This window comes from Anoplopoma fimbria, chromosome 3, assembly GCF_027596085.1.
Source record: "Anoplopoma fimbria isolate UVic2021 breed Golden Eagle Sablefish chromosome 3, Afim_UVic_2022, whole genome shotgun sequence".
Taxonomy (NCBI): domain Eukaryota; kingdom Metazoa; phylum Chordata; class Actinopteri; order Perciformes; family Anoplopomatidae; genus Anoplopoma; species Anoplopoma fimbria.
The window spans coordinates 18,475,467-18,495,279 of NC_072451.1; the positions used below are offsets into that span (position 1 = coordinate 18,475,467).

The 19,813-nt window shown below is 40.5% G+C and overlaps 2 protein-coding genes across 2 annotated transcripts in view; both read left to right on the forward strand.

Moving 5' to 3' along the window:
• The first annotated feature begins 82 nt into the window (after positions 1-82).
• Positions 83-2,594, forward strand: LOC129112485 (ras-related protein Rap-2b-like). The gene has a single exon (XM_054624606.1). The coding sequence runs from the start codon at positions 735-737 to the stop codon at positions 1,281-1,283; it is 549 nt and encodes a 182-aa protein (XP_054480581.1). The 5' UTR covers positions 83-734; the 3' UTR covers positions 1,284-2,594.
• Positions 2,595-10,403: 7,809 nt separating this feature from the next.
• Positions 10,404-19,813, forward strand: part of kcnab1b (potassium voltage-gated channel subfamily A regulatory beta subunit 1b) — a 36,984-nt gene continuing 27,574 nt past the window's right edge. The window contains exon 1 of the mRNA XM_054626837.1: positions 10,404-10,654. Coding sequence (XP_054482812.1) covers positions 10,404-10,654 — 251 coding nt within the window. The remainder of the gene's footprint in view (positions 10,655-19,813) is intronic.

Here is a 19,813-nt window from a genome sequence, read left to right on the forward strand (position 1 = left end):
TTATATTTGGTAGCCTACTCTCAGTATATTTTTATGCTAAAACTTTTGACTGTAGGACTTTCATTTGTAGTATTTTTTTACGCTGTAATTAAAATATCTGAGATTTTAAGTAAGTAAGCTGACATATGTAAATTAGCATTGGCATTCTTATGCATAATCATAATTACATGGACAATGGACAGCTCAAGAGGCCCCATGTTGAGAGCAACAGCCGTGAACATGTACGTGAGGGCAGAGGTCATGCACGCTGGGTATCCGCCGGTCACCTGACGTCTCTGGCGGAGTTTACGGGTGACGGCTCCTTTAAGAAAACGGAACTGAGCCTCGGCTTTTTGACGCGCTGAGGATGTGGGCAGGAAACGCCATGCAAGACGAGAGAGGCGATCACGCTTCCCAGCGCCGTTGCACAATACGGCTCGATGATCAAAATGAGCTGTAATCGTGCCCGCTGATGTCCAGGGGCCGTCTTTCTCCTCGGATCTGCGCTCCGCGGCCGTCACAGAGCTCGCTAGGAGGATTTTACCGGCGTGGGGTTTGACTCCTATCCGAGCGAGAGGGCAGCCTTCCCAGCCTGCTCGGTTTGAAAACATCGGGGCTGGTCAGCGGGTAAAGGAGAGAGAGAGAGAGAGATAGAGATAGAGAGAGAGAGAGAGAGAGAACAGGCTTCCTAGCGGAGGAGGAAAAAAAAAAAAAGGAGGTGTCTGCCTATTTCACCCCCCACCCCAGCCACAGCCATGAGGGAGTACAAAGTGGTTGTTTTGGGGTCGGGTGGAGTCGGGAAATCCGCGCTGACGGTCCAGTTCGTGACGGGCTCCTTCATCGAGAAGTACGACCCCACGATAGAGGATTTCTACAGGAAGGAGATCGAGGTGGACTCGTCCCCGTCGGTGCTGGAGATCCTGGACACGGCGGGGACCGAGCAGTTCGCCTCCATGCGAGACCTGTACATCAAGAACGGCCAAGGCTTCATCCTGGTCTACAGCCTGGTGAACCAGCAGAGCTTCCAGGACATCAAGCCGATGAGAGACCAGATCATCCGGGTGAAGAGATACGAGAGGGTGCCCATGATCCTGGTGGGAAACAAGGTGGACCTGGAGGGGGAGAGAGAGGTGTCCTCCGGGGAAGGCAAGGCGCTGGCCCAGGAATGGACCTGCCCGTTTATGGAAACCTCAGCCAAAAATAAAGGATCGGTCGACGAACTGTTTGCAGAAATAGTCAGACAGATGAACTATTCCACTGTTCCCAGTGGTGGCGACCAGTGCTGCTCATGTGTCCTGCTCTAAAGAAGATAACAAATACTACAGACACAGTGCATCCGGGCTGAATTTAAAGCTTCTAACATGTCCTACAGGCTTTTTTTTTTTTTTTTTTTTTTTGCTAAACTATTCTCTCTCTCTCTCTCTCTCTCTCTCTCTCTCTCCTCACACTGTTGTCTTATTGTTGCACACAAACACAAATCGACGACGACGACAACAATCGATGATGTATTATAGTCTGGAAAAGTGTTTACATGACAAAGTACTTGAATGTTTTGGGATTTTTTTATAGCTTTGTATATGACACTTCTCTGGAAATGTGCCTCAATGGGAATGTCTTATTGTGAAACCTAAGAGACACTTGTTATTTTTTTTTTTTTTTGTGGTTTTAATTGTTGAGTTGTACTGTTACATCTTCTAGGCCGGGTCCATCTGTCTGGGGGTGGGGGGGAGTGTTCGGGGTCACTTTGAGGGTCACTTTGAGGGTATGCTTCTGTGGATTCGTCTACTTTTTTTTTTTGCCTGAGAGCGGCGGGCCTGAAAGCGCTTAAAATCGCTCTTAAACGACTCAATTCACCACTCAAGCCTTGCACAGGTTACTCAAATCGTATCTCCTCAATTTATTTCCCCCAAAAGGTCAGGTGTGATCCAAGAGGTGCAGATCGCCACCCACTAAGAAACTGTATTTTAAGCTGTGGATTGTGGTGGAGTTGTGTTAGGACTTTATATTCTAGTTTTTATCCCCTCCCTTTCCGGTCTGGTGAAAGTGGATTTATCTTAAAACTTGCACTTAAGCTGACGGTGTCCCTCCTCAGTGTGCACAAACGAGGACCTTTAGTGCATTGCTGTCGCTGCATGGGGAACGCCACGACCCCATGTCAAGTGCCTTCCCAAGAAAACTCCTGTGACTGTGCCAACTGATGAGCCCTACTACTTCTGCAGTGCGTCTTGATGGCAATCAGAACTTTTTTAGCCGTTTTCAGTGAACAATCTAATTACATTTGGTGTCAAAGTGAAAAGAGCCTCTTTCTACGTCACTGTCAGGAGGCTAAGCTTGTATCAGACCTGCTGTTTCAGGGTCAGATTCAGGCCGCTTCTCGAGGTACTAGTCCAACAAGAACAACAGAGTAACTTTTAACCTATACTAGCATTATGGTTCAGTGAAAGGCAAGCCATGTTTGTCCGTATTATCTAGATTTTTTTTTTTTTTCTTTTCTTAAAAAAAATAATGTGACATTTTTTGACTTACGGTAATTGTTGATTCTCCCTTTGGACAAAATCTCATGCCATCCACCTGTCAGTTTCAAAGACTTGTAATACAAAAAGCATTTTACGTAACGCTGTGTGCTGTGCTTGTCTCTGCTGATGACATAAAAAGTCTTCATTTTTGGGGTTCTTTGAATGTGATTGTCCCTGTAAGTAGCCGACGAATCGATTATTCAGCAAATGTATTAATAGTTTAAGTTATATATGAAGGAAAAACATCTTCCAGTTCCAGCTTCACCAACGTGAAGGTTGGCTGCTTCTCTGTGTTCATCAACTTGAGCTCATATTTTCTAATACTTTTGAACATCATTTAAAAATATTATGATTAACCTAAAAACAACATAGATTAACAAACATGAACATCATTAGTTGCAGCCCTTCCACCTTGTTGGACAAGCTGGGGTTTTTCTTGTTATCCATATATCATGTGGTGAAAGGCGCGGCACTATATGCCATACTTGACACTTGTTTACGATAATGAAAAAGGGCCACAGGTTTTGAATGTTTACTGAATAGCCTTCAACTCCTCTGTAGTATTATTGAGTAGGTGATCGTGGCCCACGTGAATAAAAAAAACTTCTCATTCCAGTTGTTTGGGTAGTGGGTAGGGTTTCCAGTAAGTGTGTTTTGCTGGGGGGAGCTGCTTCCCCTCTTCCCGCCGCATGTTTTCCAGGCTGTGGAGCAGAGGACAGAGAGGGCTTTTTGTTTATCGGCAGCCAAGTTCAATCAGCCATACATACTGTAGACTGGTATTTTGTAAACCGTTCCGCAGATGAGCCAATGAGCTGCTGCCTCAAGTGTCCCTCTAACCGCAGAGTTTCAAGGTCAGATTAGCAAATTCAATCTAATGACATGCTCATACTATTCAGGTCCGATGTGAAGAAAGGTTTGCTTCACTGAGTTTAGCAATGCTTATGTTGTTTTTCATAATGACCATCAGCAGCAACTGAAACTGTGGTTATCTAAGCTACAGGTCACTCACATCTCGTAGTCCTTAAATTAAAGATCACCTGTTTTATTTATTACTGCAAATTACATCAGTTTTATACAAAACATAACATCTTAATGATTACCAATAAATTAATAGGTGGCCTCACCTAATAATGTCTCACCTTATTAAATGAATAAGACTTGCATACAAATCAGCAGCAGTACATAAACACAGCAGGAGATGAACTTACAGTGACATTCACTTGTCATTAAAAAAGCAACAATCTCTTTTTTTTTTAAATAAAAAGGGAACATACAGCACAAAAGCTGTAAGATAAATGTGTTATCCTGATTTAGTTGCTTAGCTACACATTTTGTAATCTAGCAGGTGGTCAAATGTGTTCACTTCACAGATGTAAAATACCACGTAACTCAGTGGTTCTAGATTAAGTTTGACATAAAAAATAAAATAAAAACATATATTCAACTTTTAGAGATTACTTTTCAGATGTTTCAAAACAAAGAGAGATTTTCCCTGTAAGCTTCACAGGTTGTTTTATTAAAAATTAAAGGCTCAGAATTGGACAAAATATATATATATATATCAGATGTTCAGTCCAAATGTAGAACCTGAGTTAACTGAACTACAAATAGAGTGGTTCAAACTAACTCCACTTAACTAGCTACAACAGGTCAAAGCTACTTATACATTGATCAGTATTAACAATTTTACATGCAGATTCCAAAAGAAGACCCTAAATGTAGCACTGTTATACGTTTGCAGGACTAATTTTAAGAAGAAAAGAAGTTTGTAGTGGTTTTACTGGATATTTTCTACTCTACGCAAATTCTACAAAAGGAGAGTGCTGCTTCCCTTACGGGTTGTTGGAAAAAGTAGCCAATTGTATTTTGCCATTACTTCTATAACTGTATAGAAATTATAAAAAATATATACATATATGTTACAAATACAGTTTTCAAACTGCCTCTACGCCTTTGGAGCTTGAGGTTTGCCTAAAATCTGAAACCGTCTTCTGCTTACTGCTGCAATATTACGCAAACCTACATCCTGAATTTCAAAGATCTGCCCACCTGGCCTAGTACAACTTGTGTAATACATGTAAGATAAAAGCAATCTGTCATTCAGTATATGCTCTGCAACACTGAACCAGTTTTGTCTAAAGCATCTATTTCTATAATCTGTGCTACATCTGCATGTCATAGCATGCAAATCTGTCGCCCACAGCTTACTGATACATTGGGCTTCTTTAGTGTGTGGAGGGTGAATGATAAAATGCTTCCTGTTTTGAGGTAACCTCACATCAGATCTATGAAATGTTGAAACAGACACACAGTTTCTTTGGACCATTTAGAAATAAATGTTTTGCATTGTCACGGCCTGCACTCTCTCGGTTCCCCATGACCCAGGGCGTGACCCCAGTCCTTAATGCTCTGAGAACGAGCCGTCCTTTGATCTAACATCTTTGATAGAAAATGAAGGAGAGGGACACGATGGGGAAAGGATGAATAGATTTCACTTGTGTGGTTGTGGTGCATGGCATGCAATGGCGCCATGTGATCTGAGTTGAGCAAAAAGCCAGCAGTATCATATGACACTAATTTACAGTAGTTTACCACGGCTGGTTGTCTTTGAGCTTTCTGGACTCACAGACTGAGAAAGAAATGCGAACATGGATGCAAAAACGCTGCCAACTACTGCAGACGTGTCACCTTCTCACTGTAGAGCATTGAAAAGCACTGTTAAACCGCAGAACCACATGAACTCAAACCAACGTGAGAGCTGACAACATACACACTCAAACTGACCCCAGCAGCAGGAAAGGGTTCATGAAAAAAGAAGAAGTAGAAAAGTATTTCATCATACGTATGTAAAGCTTGACTTGGGTTTTGCAATAGAAGCATCTCCAACTGCAGAAGAGAGTCTATAGGAAGAAGTCGTACAGGGACTTAAAGCTTGCTACTTCACAGAAGTAGAAGTTGAGATGGCATATTAATATTTTCTTGGTTAGCTTATAGTTCTCGTAGTTTATACTCATAGTGACGCAGACAGACTTTTACTGGTAAACACACGGAAGTTCATGTTAGGTCATGTGTTCACCCATACCCTTCCACTCTATATCTTGTGCACTTTCTTTAAGAGGTTCAATTTGAAGACTTATATCCATCTCATGTCTGTCGTTTAAAGCAATAGTTCAATAATACACGTATTTGCTTGCTTGTTGAGAGTTAGATGGAGGGATCAATTCCACCCATGCATCTGTCCGGTGAAATATAAAGCTATAGCAAGCACTAGGTTAGGTTAGCTTAGCCTAGCTTAGCTTAGCACAAAGACTGAAAACAGGCAGGAACAGCTAGCCTGGCTCTGTGAAAAGATAACAAAATCTGCCTACCAGCACCTCTACAGCTCAATAACTAACAGGTTGTTTGATTAATTTGTATTTTAGATGAAAATGTAAAAATGACAAGTTGTGGCTTGAGAAGAAGTTAACTGCTTTAAATATCTTTTTTTGCCGACCTTTTCCAGGTTTTTGGACTTTGGACTGATTCAAGCTTATTGTTTCCACTTTTCCCAATCTTTAAGTTAATCACTTAATGCAGATCTAGAGCCAGACTCTTTCACGTTAAGCAAACAACAGTTCAAAACGAATAAACGTTCAGAACTGCCAGTATTAGTTATTATTAGTTGAAAATAAACATTTTTGTGATTTGTATGGATGTATTAGAATGTGTACCCTTACTGATACTCAGTTTACAGTACGGTTTCAAATTTGTATATAATGTGTTAACTGAATTTCTTTATTTCATGATTTAAGCTCATATCAAATGAAGATGGAATGGCAGTGTGCCTTTTTGTTCTACAGTAAAAAAGACAGCATTTTCTTTAAGCTGGGGTCACTTTATTAATAAAAACAACTTATAAAGGCAAACATAATATCAATAAATATAAAGTGTTCAATGTACAGACTTATCACAGGGTATTGCTTTTAACCCTTCATTATATTTGTATATTCAAAAAAATCTAAATTTCCTGAAGTGCTATCATCAACACTTATAGGCAGCCGTTCTCTGGAATTGTAGGAGTTAAAATGAAAGTGATGTTGGTCTTACTTTCATCAGGTTAGATAGCAACCATTACACTCCCCTTTCACTTACAGAGGGAATAACAAATGACCAATGAAGGATGATATATTATGGCCAGGGAAGCTGAAGTAATAAACTCCTTTGACAGGACGGGTGAAAATACCTGTGGATGATCAACAGATGGTTACACCTGTAGTGCTTTCCTATTCATCCAGAGTCATAGAAAGTATTTATCTACCAAATGAACCCATAATACACATGACTGTGGTAATATTCCTTGTTGCATTGTTGTATACGCCTATGTTTGAGTAACAATTGAGTGTTATCTCATGCATACAGGGTCCAATATTTCCAACATTGCCAATAGATGCTCCAAATGCAACCTATTCACCTTGAGAGGTTACATGAAAATGGGGAGTTATTATTCAATTACTTCTGTTTATCTTAAACAGCTCTCCTGACAGAGATTTATATAACTGAAAAAATGTTTCTCTGAACTCTAGCATTCATCTATTATAACTTGAATGGTGGCGCTTTTATGGTAACCATAAGATAAGGTAGAACAGAAAAAAAAAAGATATAAAACAATATAAGAGGATACAAGAAAGATAAAACAGGAAATGATACAGGCAGATATCTGCTACAAACAAACAGTAAGATGCATATATAATGATCTTTGAGAGTGAATGAAGGCATTTGCATGTGATTGACCACAGTGGCTTCCACTTTGAGAGCCTGATTTTATAAACAGCGTTGCCTGCAGGAGTCAGATTGTGAATGTGTGAGTGAGTCACTATGGTCTGTGGAGGGAACAGTAAAGAAAAGGCCTCGCATATCCAGGGACTGAAATAGACTAAATGCTCTGCGTCTGCCTCTCACACCGAGTGGGAGGACACAGCAGACACACAGAGGTGCTCTCACATTCATCCAGAATCTCATGTTCATTTTCAGCCCATTTACCTGTACACATAGGCCAGTGAATGAGGGATGTGTGTGTATATATGCATCCACTTCCATCTTCATGATTTTTTTCTGTAAGGCTGTGTGTTTCTTTTCTGCGCAAAAATAATGTATATAACAATATACAAATATATATTAATGATACTTTTAACTGTTCAGGCCTAGAACGCTGATGGGAAACTGAATGTTTCTTTGGGTACTGCTGCTGTAACGACTTGATCCACAAGAGGGCAGGCAGGTTCAACTGAGAAAGAATAAAGATGGGATGGAATCTGTAACAATATGATATATAACAAATTATCTCTTCAGGAATGTGTTAAATTGTAGATCCAAATTGATGACATGCATTGCGTAATAAATTAACCTTCTTAATTATAAATTATTTGAGTCATCAAACAATAGAGTTATAGTGTAAGCTCAATGTATGTTTTTGATTGTTGAATTAAATCAGTGTAATAAAAACAAATCTATTTTGAGTCAGGATGCAAGGTTATTTTTTTTCAGTAAAATGTAAGTGTTTTGAGGGAGGACTTAAAAAATAGTAGTCTGCATTTATCAGGTAAATTTTTTGTCTTATACTCTCTCATCTATGCCTTATATACCTTATATAGAGGGAAAGCTCTTGCATTTACCTGCAAATTAAAACTTGTTCCTCAAGGTCTTGTTGGCCTTATTTTCTATTTTAATATTTCTTTTGACAATCATGTTATTTTGTGATCCCTTACAAACACAAGGATGTAAACCAAAGGTCAAACAGTTACAATCACATCTTTGAGAGTAAGTGAAGGCATTTGCACGTGGTTGACCACAGTGGCTTCAGCTTTGAGGGTCTTTCTAGAAGCGTTGCCTCAGTGCCTGCAGGAGTCAGATTGTGAATGTGTGAGTGAGTCATGACTCTATGGAAGGAACAGTGAAGAAAAGACCTCACATATCCAGGCACTGAAATAGACTAAATGCTCTTTGTCTGCATCTCACACAGTGTGGGAGGACACAGCAGACACACAGAGGTGCTCTCAGCTCCCACACATTCATCCAACATCCAATCTTACCTTCATTTGGAGCCTATAAACTCGTACGCTTAGGCATGTGAATGAGTTTGTGTGTTCCTGTTGCTGTGTGTAGGTGTGTGAACACATGCACCCACTTCCATTTTCATGTTTTTCTTCTGCACAGCAGTGTTTTCTGTTTCTGGATGAGCCAAGTACAGAATGTACAGATGTACCTCACACTTCAGGCTTGATACTCTATGAGAGGATATAATGGATTTTTCCTTGGATCCGTCTGCTGTATCCTCTCTGTTCACAAGGGGGCAGGCAGGTACAACTAACAATGAGAGAAGAGGGCACTCACATGTTACTTCATATGTAAGATGTACTGTATGTACATGCTCTTTATACTAATGTATTTACATTTTGTGATCACTATAAATTACCTCTACCACTACCTCGCCCTTAAATCATGCATTCACAGTACAATTAAAATGTATCAAATAAGTAAGTAATGTTGGGTTAATAAAATAAGTGCATGTTGTTGATGTTTTACTGTAAAAAAAATTACTGCAATAATACCTGATCTTAAAAAGCTGTTTGCCAAGATATTTAGAAAATGATATTATTTATTATAAAGATATAACTTTAAGCGAGGAGCACAAAAACCTCAGAGAATAAGAATACATATGGTTACATGAAAACAACATCATAAAATAAGTGATATCCATGAGTCACATGATCTATCAATACAAGGTCTGCTTAGCAGACTTAAGCTATGGTGTTATCCCACTATAGGGCCCAAACGCCTTTTTGGACAGTAAAGAGTTAAAGGAAACACAATATTGTTCCTGTGACATGCTTAAACATAGCATAACAACAGCGCAACAAAAAAACAGTGAACTGATCAAGTAATGTCAGTTAATCAGCAATATTTATCTGAGGTTGCTAACATTAGAGACCATAAGCTACTGGTCATACCAGAGCAAATAAAAATGTAGCAGCAAAACCCTTTAGTGTATTGAATTTTTGACAACTTGTATTTGAACTATTGAGCATTGATAAGGAAGGAGTGCGTAATTTCTTCATTCAAAAGGGACACGTGTAATTTTAATGTCTAAAATACATTGAAAAGTTCATATACAAGTAATTGAATACTGGGGATATTTACAACTCCCAACAAGAAAGCTATACGGGTAGTACACATAAAGTTTTATTTTCGTAAAGGAAAAAAAAGGATCATTGTATATTCACAATCAACAATTTGTTAACATACCTGGTAGCCTTTCTGTTTACGTCATCATGTTATTATTTGCTTTAAGGAAAGTAGACTAGATGGACCAGACTATGCTTTCAGCTGCAACATGAATTGTCTGTGGGCCACATACAACAGATATATCAAGAACACATTTCTCACAAGTACAAGTTGACAGAAATATCCCCCTGGCTTTGTAGGGATTGCCCAACAGCCAAGCAGGCTTCTCTCGCCAGAGCCACCATGAGCTCAAACAAAAGCTGCCTTTGTCTTTTAATCTGTCAATCATCTAAGAATAAAGTTGACACCGCAGGTATGGCACACAGAAATATCTCTGCCCTCCTCTCTGTTTTCTCCTTTGAAACTATTAGTATATTAATTGTATTTGTGTGCGTCTGTTTGTCCGGCTGTCTTTGCTTTGTGTGTACTTTGTTAATACATTTGTGGAAATTGTGTCAGTATAACTCTAAATCACTCTTAAAACTCTTATATCCTTTGTGGTCCCACATGCCTAGCATTGCGCTGTGCTTACATAGGGAGATGTTTTTAGGCCGCATTCTCTCCACAGGATGACTAAATATATTGAAAAGGATTTGCTGACTAAAGAAAGTGTCCCATCAGCCTGCAAGAGACGAGGTTTATCCAAAGATGTATCTCAAGGCGGCCTGCAGTGAGATCTCCGTGTCCAGGCAGAGAGGGGGGCCGAGGCTGGATCGCTTCCCCAGTTCCATCCAGCAGAGGCAGGGGGCAGGAACCAGGGTGCACCCCTCAAGCCCCACCAGCTTCCTTCCAGAAAGCTTTGAAGCCAGCAGACCTCGACAGCAGCAGGGTTTGGAGGAGCTTCTTCATGTGCATTTCTTTCAAGCATCCGTCGAACCTAAAGCCAGCATGGTGTACAGGTATACCTGTTTTTTTTTACAGCACTTTGTTACAGTGTAGGATATCCATGTTGAAGAACATGAATGAAGAAGGGTGCATGCATTAGTATATTCAGACAAATGAAATAAATTCAGGCCATGCTGCTTTTTCTGATATAGTGTTAGAGAGCTTGTAGAAGGAGATTTACAACATGCATGTTTTGCATCATTTTGGCTCATTATGTTGATTCTGCTAAATTAACTGCAACTTAAATGTGAACTTAGTTTAAGACCAATGAGGGTAAACAGCAGCCTGTTTGTCAATTTGTGTCATTAATAAACCACTGGAAGTAAGGATTAAAGTTTAACTCTTCTCAGCGGGGTCCCTGTTCTGTTAAATACCTTATGCTTTCATCATCTCCTGATAAGGAAGAGTCCTTCTTAGCACAGCGAGACTCAGCACTAATTCCCATCCACAATTAGACTTGACGTTTAAGGCACATGAGGCGACCATCAGACATGCGGCTTCATCTTCACTAGCCACGGCAGGATGCAGTACTGTGGAAAGACTGAGGATTTGAATAAGTAATGAAGTATAGTAAAGGGCTTATGTTTGAGTTGATTGTCATAGCAAAGCAGAGAGAAAGAGAGCTTTCAGCAGTGATGATCAGATAAACAATTAATGGACGTGAGGCTGAATGAAGTCCAATTATCTTTCTCTTTTCCTCGGTTCACACTCACAGTATTGATTGGTATATAGATGATGCCAAATCCATTCTACTTGATAACAAATCTGATTGTGGGTGTGTAAAATAAGAAACTAAAATGTAAAACTGTAACAAGCAGTTTGAACCACATGAGTGAGTCATAGCCTATTTTGGATTCTACCTTGACTGTACATCAAGCATAAAATTATCTATTAAAAGAAAGAGATTCTCGTATAAGAATATATTGACATTTCAGAAAATAAACTTATTTGCATTCTTGCAAAAAATTTGATAAAAGGGTTCATTTTTGCTGGTAGAGACGGTTGGCTTAGCGTAAAGCATAGAAGCCATGGGATTGGGGAAACATTTAGCCTGTAAACTCTGTAATAAATCTGCTGCCAACACCACTACATTTTTTTTTACTAATGAGTGTGTCATACCTTATTTGTTTCATCTAAAAACGAAAGTGTTTAAACCACAAGGTGTGATTTAACAGGGTTTACCTGCTGGACCATAAAGTATCTTGATTGGAAACAAGCATAAGACTTTCTTGCTGGACCTTCCTGATTTTTGGTTAGGTTTAGGCTGGGGTGAGATTAGTTCGCTGTAGGGTAACAATATATAGCATCATAATTAGCCATGTGTTTCTTTCCCTTGCACAGAGAGTCTGTATTTTCAGAGGAATGGGCCTTTGAAACAATGGCCGTGTGTTTTCTGGTAGATGGGCTTCCGTTCCAATTGGACATTTTTTAGACCATTGGGGTTTCGGATTATAAGGCCATCTGAACAATGGCATGGCACCAGCTGTGTCCCCGTTCTAGTCTTTGAACTAAGCTAAATAAGCCGACTGCTGGCTGTAGCTTCATACAGTGGTATCAAACTTTTGATTTAACTTTTTTCAATTCAATTCAGTTTATTTTGTATAGCCCAGAATCACAAATTACAAATTTGCCTCAGAGGGCTTTACAATCTGTGCACATGCGACATCCTCTGTCCTTCCCTCACATCGGCACAGGAAAAACTCCCCTAAAAAACCCCTTTAACAGGGAGAAAAAAGGAAGAAACCTATGGGAGAACGACAGAGGAGGGATCCTTCTCCCAGGATGGACAGAATGCAATAGATGTCATGTGTACAGAATGAGCAGCATAACAGTTCTTAGATACAACACATTCAATGTATATGACATAAATGATTCATATAATAAGACTACTTATAATAACAGCAGCAAGTATTACAGTAGAATTATAGCCATGAAAATAGGGATAGTAATGTGACTAATAATAATAACTCTTGACAAGAGAGCTAAATTCAGAGCACATTTGCCTCCACCTGGTTTTATAACACTGTGATGGCTGAGTAGGCGGCTAGCAGCTAACGGTGCTAAAAGTGCTAACGGTGCAAGCAATAGCAAGAGTGCTGACAGTTTACAGTGTTTACCTAAAGAAGGACCAGATGGTAGGGCTACTTATGTACTGACACCATAACTACTGACACCATGTAACTACTGTATGAGGTCAGTGCAGAGAAGCAGCCTGGAGCTAGCCAGTAGGGCACGTGTACTTACATGCATTAAAAGGCGGGAAGGGCCTGCCGGCTTTGTAAACAAAGGATGGAGAAACTCGGATTGCAACAAATCCAGAGGGATAGCGACTTCATTCTGTGCGCAGATAGACGTAACCTTACATTAACAACATTAATTTACTCCGCTAAAATAATATATTTACATTGCAAATAGTTGTTTGCTGCTAACGTTGGATAAATGCTCTTCATATCTATATAGAGAAAGGGATGAGTTTGGGATTTTACAGAGGTTAATGCACTATTTCTTGGCCAGATGCTGTGACTCGTTGTCTTTACATTTGTTACATTTGGACAGACCCTAACGTTAGCTCACTGGTTCTAGTCTTTAAGCTAATTGCTAGCTTACGCTTCAAATTAGCATAAAGGCAGGAGAGTGGTATTACTATTCTCACTCTCGGCAGGGCATTTTTATTAGTATGGCACATAACACTATTAAAGGGTTGACTTTCTTACTAAAGGTGGGCCTGCCGCGGTGTCACAGCAGTATGGTGTTTATCCATTGTATATTCTTATCCAATTCAAAAGGCAAAAATATGTGTATATTTAATTCCATCTTGTTCAAAGTAAGTAAAGTACAGAAGGCTATCATCTTTTTTGCTTCCCATTGTCTGTTGTAGTGGCACAGTTTTAGTTTTTTGCACGTTTATCCATATTTGTATGTTAATCCTAAATATCAAACAACCAGCAATATCAGACATTACCGAAACCTTAATAATTTTTTTATGTCAGGAATTCGCCCATTTGCGCAATACACAACTGATGCCCATTAGGGGGGCCTGTGATTGGATGGTGATCTCACCTGAGACATGAACAGCACATGATCTGCTATTGCTTTTATATCAGATCTAGGATTAGTCAGTTAATCCCATGTTGATGCAATCGTCGGCTGTGTTTGACAGGGGTGGAAGCCCTTACATGGTGTTTATCATGTGAAACGACTGGGGCAGCTTGTGACATTTTGCTTTGTTGTGTCAAAATATGATTTTCACCGGTTGCTGACTTGTACGACTGTCAACCACCGTCTTAAAAAGATCGGCGTTGCAATATTTGTACAAATCCAAAAACCTGTTGATGTCCAAGGCATTCATAATGCTTAAAAGTGTGTGTATGTGGGAGGTTGTCCGTTTCTTTTTCCGATCAGAAATTAATGTGGGCTTTTTTTTTGGGCATGCATCTCTACTCAAGCTTTGCAAACTTTTGGCTATTTGTTTTGTGTACACTGTACAGAACTGGTCGTGAACAGGAAATAGGCCGAGTGTCGTAAAGGACCTTGAAGCCCCTATTGAGACGTATATTCCTAATTAGTTGGGAAAATGCTCCATTCGGAAAATGGCCTAATTGAGAATGTCCAAAGGGAATATGATGCTTACATGAGCCATATCAAATTCGGAATTGTATATTTAGATTAAATCGAAAATGAGTGTGCATGAAAACATAGTCACCTCTTCAAGAAGTACTACCCTGAGACTTCCACTTAGCACTTATTGTATTCGTATTAGTTTGTTGCACTTATTGTATTCGTATTAGTTTGTTTCTGCACTGTACTTTTGCTCTGGTTTATGCTCTTAGATGCTTGTTTAAGAAAGGAGATGCACTTATGTCTTTTAGTGACTAGTAGTTCTCTTGAATACCTATGTTGAATTCACTTATTGTAAGTAGCTTTGGATAAAAGCGTCTGCTAAATGACTGTAATGTAATGTAATAGTCATTGATGCCCTCTATGCCGCTCAAGAACCTAACATCCTAGTTCTCTTCTGTTATATTGCAAACTAGCTATGTTTCCAGCAGCAAAAATATAAATAATTATAGACTATAAGTGAGGAAAATGTTTTAGACAAGGATAGATTTAACAGTGTTTCTGCTGATAAGCAGCCTACTTTATTTGGGCCAGAGTTTATGGCCAAAGAAATGGCTGAGGCAGCATGAGCTGTGCAAGAAGAGAGTGCCTTTGGGGCGCTAGAAGCTATGCAGTAATGCACACTGGTACATATAAGCACTGCCGGTATGGCAGGAGAACATTTAGGATGAGCTCCCTTGGCCAGGGAGACTACAGCAAAAACATAAAAAAAGTTTATTAGTTTCTGATCTTGGAAAAGTGGGTAGTAATATTCCCCAATACTACTGTATCTCTGAACTATCTCTTTAACTAAATCAAACACAATACAGCTATTCTATGTGATCTTTTTATAACGTAAAGCAATATTTTTTCACTTCCCTTCATTGAGCTTCCCGCCTCCAGCTTTGAAAACCTCTGCCCAAGGCAAATTTGGTTTCAATAACACCTGATACATAAAAGCTACAACTCCAAAGTGAGCTTGTGAGCCATTTATCCTGAGGTTGAATCTGTTCATGTACAGCCTTTCATCAATACTGAATCAATGAACCACTGAGCACCTCACCATTAGACAATAAATAACTCTGCATCCACTTCCCTCTATCATTCAATATATCCCCGCTATGATGCCCAATGCCTGCTGGGCAGATGCATAAGGTCACTGGGCTTATGTAGGGGCTGTTACAGTAAAGATGTCAGCATTCATCAGTGTCACCAAATGCAGGGGCTTCAAACTGAGATGAGATCGTGGCAGAAGTTGATAATGATGATGATTGGTGATAATGGTAAATGTCATAATGATGGTGGTGGAAATGATGATATTGTTGGTAATAGGAGTGATGGGGTGATGATGTGGATGACAACATAATATAAGTAGATGACAGAATTGATGCTTTTGGTGAAGGATGGTGCCGATGATGATGATGACCTTGCATTTTCAGTCAAATCCTTCACATATGTATGTTCCCTTTTCGGATTTAGAGTCGAGCTTCATCATCAATATTTCATGGGTGTTTGCTGGCCCGGAGTGAAATTTGGCGCTTAATAACTGTGACCATTATGTCTGCACAGAGTCTGTACCCTCCCTATTTAGGCAGATTAAACAACCAATTCTTCCTCTGTGGTGTCGTACGCGCAGTGAATCCCAATCACATGCGCTGCTGTCTAATCTGCAGCATAGGGCAAAGACTATGGGCTTGGAGTGAGGGAGCGTGCTGTCTTAAATTGTGATTTAAAGGGGAGAGGTGGGAGACGGGTAGATGAGAGAAAAGAGCTAACAGACGGACAGAGGATTTGATTGAAAAGGGGGAATGCGGAGGAAAATACAGCAAGAAAGAAGTGATCAAGATGCGAGAGACTTGGACTGCTGCAGCAGTGACGTCACAGACAGCATGGAAAGGTTCTCCCTCTTATCATCTCTCATTTATGCAATAGGAGGCTAGTGATCATAAGGACTCTATTAGACAGTGACTAAACCTTTTGAACACAAGGGTAAACTGTGCACTGTTTAGAGAGCTCTAATTGTGGGACATTGAGTCTAATGTTGCAGAGGGTGGCTATTGTAGGTAAAGAGAATCACTGTTTTTCTATTCATAGATAGATGCAGCGTTTTGGAGTGCTATCAAGTTGACAGATGTTCCACACTGCAGGAAATCCAGGGTTGGGTTAGAGGTATTTATAAGGCTCCTCAGTGCAGAGTCATGGCTCATTTATTTCAACATGTGTGTGTAGTAGATGGAGGTTTTAGCAACAGAGTTTTATAACTTTATTATAGGTTCTTAATGGAGCAATTAAAGCGGAGTGGTTTGCCTCAGGGTAACAGCGTTATCGCCCGTTGGGGATTTCAGCCGAGAACGTAACAGTTCTAGTTGACGCTTTGGACTGACACACTTTTAAATAGGATCTTCAGGGAGGGAGATGTAGGTATGGTGCTGGTGACATTAATGAAATGATCGCAACTTTGTACAATTGTGCAGTTACCTCTCCAGTGCGAACAACATGATCAAGCCAAATCAGGGTTTTGCCCATGGGGCAGAGAGAGTTACAAGATGCTGAAATGGCAGCTGTTTTTTGTTCACCTGAAAGTTTGTGTGATTTAAAGGGGCTCTCTGTGAATTTTACACATCAACATCAGTTCAAAGAGAGAGCTTCTGGTCCTGTGAAAACAGTTATTCAGTCGTATAATGGCTTCTGGGACTCTGGAGGGAGCTTTCCAAATTCTGCAAAGTAATCCTGATGATGTCAGTTCGGGCTTTGAGACTTCAAATCCTTTGTAGAAAGCCTTTGTTATTCAAGACGTGAGTGTAATAGACATAAGCATTTAACAAGCAAGGAGGGTCTTACAAATGACTCAATCAAGTTGCATTATGGGAAGATCAAGGATTTTAAGGATCTTGACTAGGCGGCAACCTCCGGGTCTGCAGAGTGAAGCCAATGCGGAAGTATCTTAGAACTTGCATTTTCTCTATTTACCGGCAGGGGGCGACTCCTCTGGTTGCAAAAAGTAGTCCAATTGTATGTAAGTCCTTGAGAAAATGACTCTACTTCTCACTTGATTTATTCCCTCAGTAAACATTGTAAACTTGAGTTTATGGTCTCAATTAATACTTTCAAGTCTTGTTCAATACAGCATGATTTTCATTTAGTAAATTCTTGTTCAGTTTGGAAGTCAAAAGATCATAAGGCGGAGTATGCTTAAGGGCGGGCTTATCGTGATTGGCAGGTTGCTGCTGCTACCAGAGAGTCTCTACATCTATCCTCCGAATTCCAAATATGGTAACCTCCGTTCATTGGTTGCCAAAAAAAACAATATGGCGATAAAGAATGGGCGATGTCCCGATGACTACGTCTGCATACAGTCTATGATCTTGATATATACTGGGGGACAAAACATGTCTTGTCAATCCTTCAATTTTGTGGAAGTGCAAATCACTGCAATATCCCTTTAAGGAATATTTGTCTTCTATAATTATCGGAGCTTGAAAGGACAAGTCATGATATAGTGACAAATGTCATGCATTGTTCGATCCCTGGAGGTCATGTGACAAAACGATTTAGGGTTAAATCATTGCACTGCATTAATGTCTATGGCGTTTAGGACTAAAGGCACACGTGAAAACTCAACTCAGATACAGATACATTACATTTCATTAATTAACATATAGCTTCTCAATATATTTATATATATAAATATCCCCCTCGCTGACCCAGAAGCCAACTTTGGCATAAAAAATGACAATCACAACAAGGATATAAATAAAACTGTGATGGCCTCGAGGTTCTTGGATGTTCAATGAACCATGAAATCCTACATTGTCACATTACTGCTCAGTGGGGGAGGACAGTAAGATGCTGTGCTTCCTGAATACTGGTTTATGTTTTATTTCAGTGTGCCACTTAACATCTGCTCTGAGATGTCCGTGTCCTTGTCCATGTCCGTCTCGGTCTCTCTGGGTTCTATAGCCTGTCATTTCTAACAGTACAAAACATGAATTGTTGATACGCTATTTGTACAAGGGTCTTATATTAGCAGTTGGTACTTAGCACATGATTGTATATGTTCCTGCATGTGTAAAGAGGGCATGCACTGTAATGGCAGACAACAAAGAGAGGGTGTCGTGAGTAAAATGCCTCTTAAGTCGTCACCAGCAAAGTGAAGTGTAGCTGTGACATTCACATGTATGTTACTGCAATCAACAACAATATGCCACTTTAACAATCTGCCAGAAGTAAATGAACTCGCACACAAACTCACATCAACTCTGCTCATGGGATTTCCATTCAGAATATATACCTCTTCCTCCCTCTCTCTCTCTCTCTCTCTGTGTGAGTGAGTGGCGCCATAGTGAAAAAACACTGCAGTTCTTTCAACCAGTCAGCCTGAGCCAGTAGCCTGTACACGGTGTCTCTCGCTCATTCAGCGCATGGCTCACTCTCTCTCCACACTCAGCACGCGCCGTTACTCGCCTCCTCACTGCATCTGTCCTCTTCTCCCTGAAGTGAGGTACCATGCATCCTGCTTTCTCCTCCTCCTCCTCCTCCTCCTCCTCCTCCTCCTCCTCTCCGCTTGTCTGTTACCATTCCGGGGTCCCTTTATCAAACAGAGCGTTCTTGCTGCAAAGCCGGGGACCATAAAGCCTGTGTTACTTGCTCAGGGACTTTGGAGACGGGACAACGCTGTTTGCCGGATCTGAGGACAGCTGCTGGAAACGCTGCTGCTGTTTGACGCTTTCTGTTGGGATGCGGATCTTTGCGGGGTCTCCTCTCGCTGTCTAACAACACTTGGTTCCTCTCAAAGTTGCAGGAGGGAACCCGTCAATCAAGAATCCCTTCTGTGTTTCTCAGGGACGACTCACCGTGTGTAAGAACACTTGTATCAGAAAATATTTTTGTGAGTGTTAATTTGCAGGCATTTGCTTTTCTGTGAAAGCATGATGTGTGTCAGAGGGTGTCTGTGATTATGCGTGTTTTTGTGCATATGTGTACAGTGTCGAAAGACCGGTGTGGTGGACCGGCGTTACTCTCCCCACTTCAGGGGCTTTTTTACTGAAAGGCTTAGCCGCGGTTGGTGGGCGAGAAATATTCCCCAGCCACCCACAACTCCTTGCTGCCCGACAAATCGTCCCAGACACCCATAAAAGAAAAACGCATTAAAAGAGGAATAAGAGGCAGACTTTGTGAACGGAAATGGACTTATCAGAAATAAGCAAGAAACCAAATTTGAGTTGGAAACGGAAAAGTGCAGTTTATGTGGGAAGAGGAGAGGAAGATATAACAGGATGCAGAAAGTGAAAAATGAGATAGAAGGGCAAGAAAAAACTAGGGCAGAATTGCTCTCATTCTTCATACCGCCACATTGAGGCATATTAGAGGTGTGAGCGGAACACGCTAAAGAGGAGAAAACGGAAAAAGAGAATACAGAGAGGTTTCCAAGGGTTTTTCTCTTCTTTCACTGTTTAGCAGAACATCTTCCACGTCTCCCCACATCTTCTACCCTCACCCCTCTAACCCTTTGCAACACACACGCTCTCAAGTGCTCTTCTCAATTGAGCGACTCCTTCAGCGACTCATTCAGTGCC